The 13,013-nt window shown below is 43.7% G+C and overlaps 1 protein-coding gene across 1 annotated transcript; it reads right to left on the reverse strand.

Moving 5' to 3' along the window:
- Window positions 1-5,885: 5,885 nt before the first annotated feature.
- On the reverse strand, window positions 5,886-12,688 carry stc2a (stanniocalcin 2a). Its single transcript, XM_078260970.1, has 4 exons — window positions 12,163-12,688; window positions 9,943-10,085; window positions 9,055-9,266; window positions 5,886-8,815 (listed from the first exon to the last, which is right to left on the reverse strand). The coding sequence occupies exons 1-4, from the start codon at window positions 12,299-12,301 to the stop codon at window positions 8,452-8,454; spliced, it is 858 nt and encodes a 285-aa protein (XP_078117096.1). The 5' UTR covers window positions 12,302-12,688; the 3' UTR covers window positions 5,886-8,451.
- Window positions 12,689-13,013: the final 325 nt, after the last annotated feature.

The raw sequence follows: 13,013 nt of genomic DNA on the forward strand, positions 1-13,013 counted from the left end.
TTTTCAGCACATAATCAAGCTTGAGAGCTCGATTTATTTTACATTGGTCGGTGCTGTGCTCGGACCATACCATCATATTATACTATGTCACTTAGTTTAATACAGATGCCATCTTTAGGGAATACAAAATATTCTCCCTCATCTGATGTCTACTTGCATGCTAGAACCTCACATAGACGTGCTCTCTCCTTTGCTGTAGCCAATTCATTGAAACGTTAATGATCCTTCACCAGGAGAGGAAAGAGTATCCTTTTGAATAGAAGTTCTCCTGCTAGACCTACAGTATACATTGCTCAAGTGGGAGTACAATTACTTGTGTCAAAGCTACTCAAGCTAAAGAGAACATCATACAGCTAATTGTGGTCACTATAAAAGGGCATAATATGAGGTCTTGTCTCATATTAACAGGAATACTTGAACAACAAATTCCTGTGCAGTTCTGTAATGCTGTTATGACTGTTGCCTTATTAAGGAAAGGCACAATTTGAGTACTTTGTACAATCCTTCATCAAAATGAATATAAATAAAGGCAAACTTATTGGTTTTACAATGTACAGTTTCAGTAGCTTTCCACCTCAGTCAGAGTAGTATTTACTGCTTGCTTATTGAGTTAGTCTTGTTAACATAGTGTTCCTGTCCCCCAAGGCAGATCCACCCTTCATTTGTATCCTGTAGTAGTATCAGCCACATCACCCCACCCCACTCCTATGTGCAGCAGGGCCTGTTGGAGTGGTTTAACAACACACACAACAATGTGTCTTCAACGTTTGGGTTCTTAAAAAACAAAACTGCTGGTCCAGGTGTTACTGGTTTGATATAGTCCCAGGCCAGTATCTACTAACTCAGTAAACCATTGGTAGCTATGGCACTCTGTTGAATTATTACCAGTTAGTACAGTGTGTGCTTGTGTAAGGTTGAGTGTCTGAAAGTGTGTTGTTGCGATCCACCATCTTATGCTGCTGCCTGCTGTAGGTCTTTCGAGGCTGACAGTAATTTGAGCACAGTGAGTTGTGTCAGCGTTTTCTTCCTTGAGAGCAACATGCTCTGTATTCCCCAGTGAAACTGAGCCTTGCTGATTAGGTTCCACTCATTTTATGCAGCTAAACAGTTATTCAACACAGTATATAATATTATTGTTGTACCAACTTAAGGTAAATATAGGACATTCATCTTTCTGAGGCCCAACAGGAGACAGAAGTGGGGTGCACCCTTTCACCCTGAATGGTTCTTTAATGATTCATCTATGGAACCTAGGCACCCAGTCATTTATTTATTTATTTATGGAGCACAGGGTAGATGTTCACAAAGCACCCGAGGCCTACTATCTCAGGTTTCTCTGCCCAGAGGCGCAGTCTCTCTCTACTGCTCTGCCTCCTCTCAGATGTAATCGCTACTGCCTCCATATTGATAGAGCTCCGTTGCCATACCAACCATGCAAACTGGGAGATTTCTAATCCCATTGTTTGGCCAAGAGGTCATCCATCTCAGACTCAATGCATTGTTACAACAGGCTGAGTGTGACACAGCATAATTTCTACCACATGTGTGAATGTATCTGCACTCTGTGGCCTTACTTATCAGCTGCCTGACTATAGTGTGACGCCAACAGCGTGCAGGCGACAATGTCAGCATACGGTTTAGTGTTGGCACGTAGCTCGCACTGACCTTTTCAGCTGTGGGCAGGGGAAAAAATAAATATATATTCAAACATTTTACTCGCTCCCTACACTGCGAAGGTTGATTTATTGCACTACGTATAACTAGTGTTTGATAACGATGCCAACGTATTCAGAAAATAAATTCATTTGGAATGTGAAGATAGATACAAATGGAGTAAGATGCAGTCTTCCTACCAGCAATGTCTTTTCTGTCTTAAAGGTCCCATGACATGGTGCTCTTTGAATGCTTTTATATAGGCCTTAGTGGTCCCCTAATACTGTATCTGAAGTCTCTTTTATATAGGCCTTAGTGGTCCCCTAATACTGTATCTGAAGTCTCTTTTATATAGACCTTAGTGGTCCCCTAATACTGTATCTGAAGTCTCTTTTATATAGGCCTTAGTGGTCCCCTAATACTGTATCTGAAGTCTCTTTTATATAGGCCTTAGTGGTCCCCTAATACTGTATCTGAAGTCTCTTTCCCGAAATTCAGCCTTGGTGCAGAATTACAGCCACTAGAGCCAATCCCACAATGAGCTTTACTTAGTATGTGCCATTTCTGTGTCTGTAGCTATTGAGGAGGAGAGAAGGGGGGCAAGGTGGAGAGTGGGGGTGTGACCTTGACCAACTGCCACTTTGCTCGTTTGAAAGCCATGATGTCTCTCTCTCTCATGGGTGGGCCAAATTCTCTGGGTGGGCAAAGCAGAGAAAGGGGAGGTAACCTTGCTCCTTATGAGCTCATAAGGAGCAAGATTCCAGATCGGCCCATCTGAGCTTTCATTTTTTCAAAGGCAGAGCAGGATACCCAGGGCTCGGTTTACACCTATCGCCATTTCTAGCCACTGGGGGACCATAGGCAGGCTGGGGGACCACATATTAATGTTAAAAAACTTCATAAAGTGAAATCTTCATGCCATGGGACCTTTAACAAGCAAAAGTTGTAGTTTGAGAATTTCTTTTGCTATGTATCACGTGTATAATAGGGAGTCAGATTAAAGGAGTGCCCATATAAATAAAATGGATAGAAAGGACATTGAGGTGTTTGACGTGGTCATTTGACTAGTACAAAAAAATGGCGATTTTCATTAGTTGCCATGGTGACAATACACACACTGTAAAGTGTGTTGCAGCTCGCTGGGAGGAGAGCGGGCCAGCGCAGCTCAGGAGATGTTTTCCGGAGCAGTGGGGACTGAGTAGGAGGGACCGTTAGACCCAGCAGCAGCGAGTCAGCGGGCCGTTAGTCTATATCCACTACGTTCCACTTCCGGAATTGCTCTGGTGCCACCGGAAATTCCGACGGATGTCCCTCTTTTCGGCCTAGATGTCCCGTTACCTTCCGCTTTCTTTGTGTTAGAACTTTAAACTCCAGTCGATTTATGAAGAAATATGGTTAACTGCTCCTCAGATCTCTGCAGGGTAAATCCAGACAGCTAGCTAGACTATCTGTTCAATTTCCATCACAAAATGCTGTGTGGACTAGCCAGACCCTCCTCCGCAGCGCTGTGAAGGAAGGTCTGACAATGCAAGACTAGTGGACCAAACCAATGCTGCATGAAAGCACGGTGGAACCAGCAAGCCTGCCAGCCTGCCAGCCTGCCAGCGGACAGCCAGCTAGTTAGTAAGATAGCTTGCTAACTCCATGCCCACATGGCACACAGGTTACTGGAAACGAGCCGAACAAAGTTGTCATCTGGCATCTCTCACTGATTTAGCGGCTGACTCTCACATGACACTGCTCGTTTTGCCGCAAAACCTCGCCTCTGTAATTTTCTGCAAGTCAGTTTATACGGAAGTTTATGCAGAAGTTAGTCTGTTGCATGGCAACGGTACACATAAAAATGGCAGCAGCTCTGTTGATTTGAATAGGAATGTTCTTTCCATCCATTTTGTTTCTACGGGCGTACTATAAAGATGGGGGAGTCACAAGAGACAGACTTTAAAAAGAATGGTTAAAATCGAAGCGGCAGAGGATATGACATCCTGACTTTTAGACCCTCATCTGGGTAAAACAAAAAAAATGCTGGATTTCGTATAATGCAACTTGATAGTGTTTTTCATGTAAAATGAGATGACCCTTATGACATCATCTGGTTAATTTTTTCAAACTTTGGAACCACAGAGGACATTATTGTGTTCACAGGAAGAGTAGTACTCGTGATGACTAATCCTCAGTGGAGTCCTCCTTTAATATAAAACTAGTATTAGATCAGTTATTCCTTATAAGATTGTTTGGAGACAAAGTGTCCCTGTGTAGTTCCTGTAATCCAAGAGAATAGGGGCTTTCTGACCGGAGAGATTTTTGCAGTTCTTAGAACTAAACGAATTAAAACACTTTTTTCGTCGTGTTCCGACAGGAAAAATTTGGGGATTTTTAAGTTCCTCTGGCCGCAGTAGGGTACTTTTTTAGCTCCTACTCCAGAGCAGGGTCTTTTCCCTTTTCCTAGATGTACTTGATTGGTCGAACGTATAAGCCACGCCCACTGCCAACTCGGAACTTGCAGACAGAGCAACAACCAACAACGGGACATTTTTAACAATTTTCACCATCTTATTCATCATTAAATTTACTTCTGACAACGTTTTAGGCGAGAAATGAACTGTTTAGATTTCGAATATAGGCAGTCTCGCAAAAATTTATGCCGAATTGACAATTTGCTTCAAAGTTTTCGGAGTTGAGAAGCTCCATGAAGTGAGGCGCCTGCCCCTTCCTCTAGCCTGTCGCTCGGCCAGTCATGCTCAGAGACCTCGCTGTAAGCTGGAGGTCTCTCAGACCGCTCTCGTAAATAAGAGGCTTTTATTTCACCGTTGACGTTCGTTTGTTTAAATATCACAACACATGTCCATCATAAGATTAACGGGAACCTGTGGTTAACTGTCTTTTCGGAGTTAAACTCCACAAGCGTGTCCTGCGGCTCGCCGGCCGTCTCTCTCACACACACACACACACACACACACACACACACACACACGTCCACAGCGCAGCAGGCAGAGGCGGGGTCTGTTCCGAGTATAATAAAGCCACGTCTGTGTTGACCAAAACATTACGTGAATTACTACAAGAATGGACGGAATGCTGCTTTGTTGTTGTTGTTGTATGTGGCGCTAAGGTCTAGTGACGATGCTATAAAGACCGTTGCCGTGCTTGCGTCACTCCCTTACCCCTCCTACCAGTCCCTATGGCCACTTGGCCAGTGGGAATGCAAACGGAAAAAAAGATTTTGGGGGAAGAGTAGTTCATAGAACTGCTTAGAAGTGTACTTTTCCTCTAAAAAGTACAAGTACTATCCGGTCGGAAAGCACCTAATAATAGGAAATTAGGACACTTTAGATTCACATTTTGAATCAAAATCTGACAGATCAAATGCTTTATACCTAACTATTCATTTCAGCGTTCACAACATTTGTAGCTTCAACCAAGTAACTCAACTCACCCCAAATCAAATACTTACAGTACATCACCTGCTCCCATCAGCTGCATTTGGGTCGATAAAAAGATAGATATCACCACCCAGTGGTCATTTGGTATCACTACACACTCAAGACAATTCGTTTAGAGCTGTGACACTGTGGCAGAATACATTGAACTACATAGGTATGCATATTACATGATATGTTATGTGGCATGTAGCCTTTCTTCCCTGCCACACTGCAGGCTAAATAAAATAAAGTAAAAAAACAAAACAAGGGCAGGATTTGTGTGTCCAGTTCCCATACATGGCTAGCGCAAAAGCACCTCAGGACACTAAACTTGCCCCTTGAATTACTTAAAGCTCCAAAACAACAGTTGGAGGTCTACCTTTCAAATCAGAGCACTGTCTAAATGTTTAGTGAGGCAATGTACACTGTTGGGTCAACTCATAAAAACTGACACTCTGAACCACCCCAAGCATTGCATACAATCCAGGGCCGCTGACGTAAATGTTTAGGCCCTTGCAATAGGGAGGATATTTCCAGTCCTTGAAACTTTAAACACAGCCCATATTTCACTGTCAAGAAACGACGCGGCAAACGAGAACAGGGTGTCTTTTAACTTGTGTGTATACCTGATACGATGAGGCCTTCTCTGCTAACCTGCTTGTTGAATGTTTTACCACTGAATGTTTCGTCCTCTTGCACGAATTCTTCATCTGATGCTGTGCCACAAGAACGTGTTTGTCATTGTGCCACAATTTTATACTACTTCAATGTAAATAAAAATATATATTGATAGACGCAACATGTAGAAAATACAGACAAAAATATTTTAATGATAACAAGATACATCTGACTTCATGAGTCGTAAGATATTTATAGGATCATATGCTCAATGTCTTACAGGTGGGTTACAAACTTCTAGACCATGTTCTGTGAAAGCAGAGTCTTTGTGCTAAATGGAGAAAAACACGTAACATGGTGATGGAGCACTAACAATACCGGAAACATGGTTAGTTTTATTTTCCTCTGAAGACATAAAGAAAAGCCATTCAAGCCACTACATTATTACAAAAAGCCATATCAAACCTAATGACAAGAGAGCTGAACAGATTGTCACTTTACACACATACAGTACATTCTCAATAGGATTAGCTTATGTCTCATGGTGGGATGTCACAGGAATCCCAACTTCCACAACAGAATAAAAAAAACAAAAGCCTGAAAAGCCTCACTGATGATTCAAACCCTCGGAGCTTAAAATAGTCTTTGAATGATTGGTATTGGGAGAAAAACACTGTGAATACAACAGGAAAATAAAACAAAAACATTAAATGAGCCTCAAAATCTGAGCAGGTTTTTCTTTTTGCACCAATCGCTCCCCAGCATGTGGTGTAGTGTGCTAACAAACTGCACTTCCACAGCTAAAAGCGTGCGACTGGCCTGAAATGGTCAAAAAGCCTGTGTTTGTGACCTAAAGGAGAGAACGAAGAGGAGTACTAGGAGAAGTTAATATGGAGTGAATCATGACATAAAAAAAAAAGTTGTCTCACTCCATTTTGCTCCACTCCTCTCTGCCTCTCTGTGTTGCTGGCTCTTGGCTGTGGCCCAGAGGAATTCTCTGGTGGCCTCGGTAAATATAACATTTAGAATAACAGCGCCAGAGCCCCCGTGTGTGGACTTAACCCAGTTCCTGGTTACTTGCTGCGTTGCCTGTGGCTCTAACGGGTAGAATAACAGGCCTTCATGTCGCTCCTGACCTAGGTAAGGAACCAGAGAGGAATAAGGGCTAATTTAGAGGGGCCAGAGATATCAAAGGTTTCTGTCAAGCCTCTTTATTGCCCACTGGGACACCACAAAAGGGTAACATTGATCTGAAGACGGAGCTCAATCTGGTCCTAAGGAGCAAAAGGCTTGGTTTTACCATACCAGCGTTGGTGAAATGAAATATCCCAGTAAGGTCTGATTAGAGGGTGACTGCTCTGGTAACCCGTTTTTTTTCCCTAACTGCAGCGGTCCAACACAAACTGAAAATCATCCAAAGTGCAAAATCTAAGACTTCTGTGGCTCAACATCATCATAAAATAGCTCAACATTAAATCTCCCCCCACGACACAGTATCATCCATTCACCTAAATCACAGAGAAGCGGTCACTGTGGACAATTACAAGTTTAGGCACCTTGATGTGTGTGATTTTACACGTGAAAGGACTCGATTGAACATCCTCTCTTTGCTGCAGTTCACCGATACCTAACAGTTAGATGGAAAACCAACTCAAAGAGAATGTATAACAATTTGCCAGTTCGATTCTTAAAAGAACAATGACATCTCCTGAAGCTTTAAACATGACATGACTCTGTAATGTCACTGAGACACAGCTTCTGATTAACAATGAATGAGAGCGACGTGATACTTTCTGCATCACGTCAGAGTTGCACTCATACTCATGAAACAACACGAGTCCGTGTTCGTCTCCCATTCATTGCTGCCTAGACAGCAGTGCTCGATGACATCAGAGATCAGTCTTGGTTGAGAGACTTATCAATACATACACACGTGAAATAACTGTCCATATTCATAGTATTACATTTGCATCCTCTTTAGAGTGGATTTTCACTTTAAGAATGCACAAGTTTGTTGGCTTCGTGGCCATCATGCACTACAATTCATATGTGCCAGAACTGGACTTGAAACCTGTACAATTTGTATTTGATCATCAAGTATCTATAATTATAATACACATTCCCACTTTGAAACAAAAATGGTGTATGTTACATATCTACAGACCAATGTGTGATGGGTGCAATACTGTGGAGGGAACAGACAGCACACCATATACTATGTCATGTATAGCATATCAGTATTGCATATTGAAACTATATTTATACATGTTTATATAAATATAGATAAGTATATTTCTATGTACATTTTGATACTTCAACATTGCATACAGAATAAAATAAATAATACAAATATAATCAAATCGTACAGTAAGTATGATTTGAGAAATGCTATATTAGAGCCAAAATAGTCCTAACAGCTGAAATAATCATGATAATAACAATTATTAGTTAATTTTTTAAAAATCGTGGCCTACAGTCTGGCATAACAGTACAAGCTACACCACAATTACCCTGCAAGTGTACCATGTGGGACTGCTGGAATGACTAGAGAGGGTGGAATAAGGACAGGAAAAGTTGGGCTTGTTTCCTTCTGCTCAGTCTGTCTGGGAATATGTGTGTGTGTGTGTGTGTGTGTGTGTGTGTGTGTGTGTGTGGAGGGGTGTGAGTAGATGTTGTTGTGTGGAGGTGTGCATAAGTCTGCAAGTGTGGTTTTTAAACGTTGTAGGGGGGTCAAAGGTCGGGGCAGTCTCCTGCGCTTTCACCTCCGGATGTCGGTGGCCTCTGGGTCTTCCTGCTCAGCCACAACTCCAGCCTCTGGACTCTGGCGGCGGGGTCCCTGGCTGCGATTGCGTGGGTGAGCGTTGAAGCCAGCCTTAGCGGGTTTGTCCTTGTCACCTTGCCGCGGAGGGCGAGGGTGCTCCGGCTCAGGGTGGGAGGGCAAGGGGCGGCGGTGGTGTTCGGCGGTGGAGCCGGCGGGAGACGGGGCGAGGGAGGAGCAGAGGCTCAGGCTGTCGCACAGAGCCCCCCAGTTCTGCTCGCACTGTAGCCGGACGCTCCGTGTCAACGCCTCCTTCACCTCCTCTCCGCAGCTCAGAAGAATATTCACCAGCTCCACATATGGGCTGGGCAGAGAGAGGGCAGAGAACTCACATGAAGCTTGTGATTTCATGTTTGGAAGCACAAAACATCTAGGTCTAGGAAACGACAGGAATAAATGGGATGGTACTATTACTATACATGGAGGAACAGAACTGGATTAAACTGGCAGAAGAGTCCAGGGAAGGTAAACAATCAGAGATAAAAGAGAAGGGACAGGCTAGAGAAAATATATCCAAGCATGCTGTCCAGAGCAGCCACTTACCCTTTAGGGAAGAGATCTTGGAAATGGATCATCTCCACCATGACGGCCACATTCTCCTTAGCAGCAGAGCACAGGTTGTGTTTGATATAGCACTCTCTCTGGAGTTGAAACACCATCTCTTTAATGGACACACACTTCCTGCTGATACAGCTGAACTTGTGCCGTAGCCCATGCGCCATACATTTCAGAGCATCCTTGATGAAGGACTTCCCCTATTAACACACAGAGACACAACTGTTCTCAACACAAAGTCCCTTGAAGTTGTTGAAACATGAGAGTTCACACATCAGCCAAAGAAACCCTGTTGGCTATGACTGTTACTTTAACTTCTATATTACTTACACTTAATAGTTTGGGTACTTTGAAGATGTTGCGCACCTGTTTCAGCAGTATTTAGGAGTGTATGTGCAGTTGCACTATACGCTTTGAATATAGAATTTGGCATGAATAGCAGTACATTGTGTTATTCTGCTGCTGAAATCTGCCAACGATTCCTAAAATGTGACCCTATATGTTAAAACCCCAGTCTGGCTTGGCTTGGCAGGGCTTTAGCCTCTGTATATATGGAAAGGGAGATAACTAGGCATCTGGCCAACTGGCTCATGACTTTTGGTCCTATAATTGTATTATAAGCACCAGTTCACTCAGGGAAGTGAACTTCCCAAGAGAGGAAAGACATTATGAGATTAGTGTACGTAAGTATGATCGTACTTCTAGGAAAAGTGATATGTTTTGAGGTATGCAGAGGGAATTAAAAAGCACAAGTTAACAAATCTGTCCATAGATGACGAGTGTGCAGCAGCGAACCAGTGAAAAAGAAAAGGAATGTTGCCTCTGGTTACACCTTTTTTTTTTTTTTCAAACACATAGACTAGACTAGTTTAGTACCTGAGAGTCAAATTTGCCAGCGTTGTGCAGGAACGTCATGCAGATTTCCTGTAGCCCTCGTATCTCGCAGGAGTTATTCTCAAAGCACTCAAACACACCACAGCCGACATCCCCTGCACTCACCAGGCAGTGCTGGATCTCAGCTGGAAAGAGAGAACAGGTTAGGGGGAGGGACCTTATCATCTGTTCACAGCACAGACAGCAGCAGATTGTTACAGGCGTGTTGGCAATAAAGACCGTACGGCTTGAAGGCACAACCCCACTTCAGATTGCTGCACAAATCACGAAGCTGATGTGGCGTATAACTATTTCCACAGACACAGGCGGTCGCTCGTGTGTTCATGACCAAGAGTCCGAGAGAGAAAAAGGATGCAGGGCGGGTGGAGGGTGGAGAGGGGGTGGGGGGGAGAAGTCTAATTTCCCAAGCTGAGGGGTTCCTGCAGAGGAACACTTGGAGACAGATATTACTGTGTCATTCTGCACCACAATTCATCTGCACTGCCTAGCATTGAGATGGGATGGTGCATTGCAGATACAACCTTGACTACTTGTGGGTGAAACACAAATGCAGTCCTTTCTATTGTCTGTCAACTAAATGTGCATCAACAAGTCTCTCGTTATTGCATTCAAGGATAAACTGAGATTGCACTGAAATGACAACATTTAAAAGGTGCATCATTAGCTACATGAGAGGGTACAAAAGCAGCAATGCAGGCAAAAAAAAAAAAAAAACTTGGGGAAATATAAAAGTATATGTCATGTGAATACATAATATCAGCTCCCACACACCACTTGCTCGCTCTCAAGTGTCCCTTTCTCTTTACTGTGGCCATGAAAGACAGAAATTACCATGTGAAAGTGAAGGTCTCTCTCTTTTAACCCCAAATTGCTGTCTATGAGCATTTATTATGAGACCTGTCACAGAAACCTGTCACAGACAAACTGCTGCTCAACCCTATGTGACATCGTTTTACTCTTATGTTAATATGGCAAATTGCAGGTTAGGTTGGCAGCCAACAGGCCATACACAGCTTGGCTATGAGAAACCAACTGTTGACTTAAGTAAAACATAATTACACGCGTGGTTTGCCTTGAAGATGATTACTGATGGGCGTAAGAACATTTTTTTCTTCAGTCGGAAGTGCGCACCAGTTGCGCAAAAAAAGACAGCAAATAAAGGATTGAATGAGACTTATTAGAAATCACGCTTTGTCAACAAAGGCCCTCTGTTGTGGGGGGCAGTATTAGGGGGAAAGGGAAGAGCTTCTGCGGGGTTTGTATGCACTGAGTTGAACTTTAGTGCGCAGGAAAAGTGAGCCGCTGTCAGCAGTGCTTGTTTTGGCATCACGGGAATGTGCTTGGATCGTACGAGCTTGGCTGCAACGTGCATTGAATTACACAGTGGTGTTACCAGGGTCTCTGCTGTGAAACCTTCATTGGAGTTTGTCCCAATGTTACAGTGTGGAGGCAAGATAACAATTACCCTGTAATATTTTGACACAGGTTCACACTGTGGGTCGCAAGTCATGCCGAGTACGAGGAAAAATCAGCCAGTAGCCTATAAACGACGTTTCAGAGAAAAGGGCAGCAGTCCAATGTGGTGTTAGCTCTTTGATTTAATGAGGCAAATACCCGTTTGTCTTTTCATTGTATTTAAAAGCAATATTTCCCGAAAGGATTGGTTCAAGAAATACACTCCTGCTCGCCTTCAGCGCTGACCAACCAACCACGCTACTACAATCATTACTGCTCTACTAAGCTGCTTGAACACATCACTCAATATTCATTTGAAGAGATAGCCTGGACAACATTTGCAAACCCCAGATTTCTAAAAGAAAACCCCTTAAACTGTTACGCGGCACACGCTTTTAGGCTCCACCATGCAGCGCGCACGCACACCTAGATGCCATGCCGTATTCATTACCTATTACCTTGTGCCATTCTATTAATAGTTTACTTACATATTGGATTTCTGTCTGAGAGTATTTACAAGATATCGTCTCTCTGAGTAATTGAGTAATCGAAAAGGGTCACTCTTTCTTGTGCACCATAGCCGGCATTTAAGTTAAAAGCAGCGGATTGCTCAAACCGCCCCCAGTATGGTTTAATTTGCAGGCACAGAAAACACGTGTACGGACAATCCCCGCAGGAGATGTGCGAGCAGTTGCATCAACCAAGAACCTGCACATTCTTATATCTACTGCCACTTCTAGTTCTTACCTGTATTCTGCAGGGAGAGGCGTCCTTTCTGGCTCGCAGGCTTCTCTGGGAGGCTGTCATGGATATCAATATTATCCGATCCTACCACTTGCTCCAGCACTGACAAAACCAGCAGCACCACGGCCAGTTTGACCAACATTGCGTCTCCGACAGTGTGCTCCGATTCCCAGCAAATATCCGGCAGTGTGTGTGCGCGCGCGCGCGCGTGTGTGTTTGTGTGTTTGTGAGTGTGTGTGTGTGTGTGTGTGTGTGTGTGTGAGAGAGAGAGAGAGAGAGAGAGAGAGAGAGAGAGAGAGAGAGTGTGTGTGTGTGTGTGTGTGTGTGTGTGTGTGTGTGTGTGAGAGAGAGAGAGAGAGCGAGAGAGCGCGCGAGAGAGAGAGAGAGAGAGAGAGAGAGAGAGAGAGAGAGAGGGAGAGTGAGTGAGTGAGGGTTCGCCTTGGATCAGTGATCAGCGCAGCTGCAGCTTGGTGTCTTTTGGGGCAGCTGTGGGACTGAATGCATGAGCTGGAAGGGATGCTGCCTATATTTCTCAGAGCCCCGGGTGTCAATTTGGATGAAGGAGTTAAGCAGGTGTTGTCGGTTGGGGCTTCACAACCAATGAGAGACGCAGACATCCACGTCCAAGGTTTAAGGGGAGTGTCTAGTGGAAGTCTTTTGAAAGTCCCTTTTTTTGCAATAAAACTGGCGCTATAAAGCAATATTCACGAGCAAGTTGACAGTGACAGCTTTCGGGTGATCAAGCAGTGTTTCACAAACCCAAATCTACACAAGTCAATCATACAATGTCCAATATAACTAGTGGACCTCCAATAACACACATATAGGCAATCTTTCAACAGCTTTTATGCTTT

Source organism: Sander vitreus, chromosome 10 (genome assembly GCF_031162955.1).
Source record: "Sander vitreus isolate 19-12246 chromosome 10, sanVit1, whole genome shotgun sequence".
Classification (NCBI taxonomy): Eukaryota; Metazoa; Chordata; class Actinopteri; order Perciformes; family Percidae; genus Sander; species Sander vitreus.

Excerpts from the sequence above, each read along its gene's own strand:
- stc2a (XM_078260970.1), bottom strand. The coding sequence starts at position 12,301 with ATGTTGGTCAAACTGGCCGTGGTGCTGCTGGTTTTGTCAGTGCTGGAG. Across the intron at positions 10,086-12,162 it reads CCTCTCCCTGCAGAATACAG|CTGAGATCCAGCACTGCCTG; the intron begins GTAAGAACTAGA and ends CTCTCTTTCCAG. Across the intron at positions 9,267-9,942 it reads CTGGCAAATTTGACTCTCAG|GGGAAGTCCTTCATCAAGGA; the intron begins GTACTAAACTAG and ends GTGTGTTAATAG.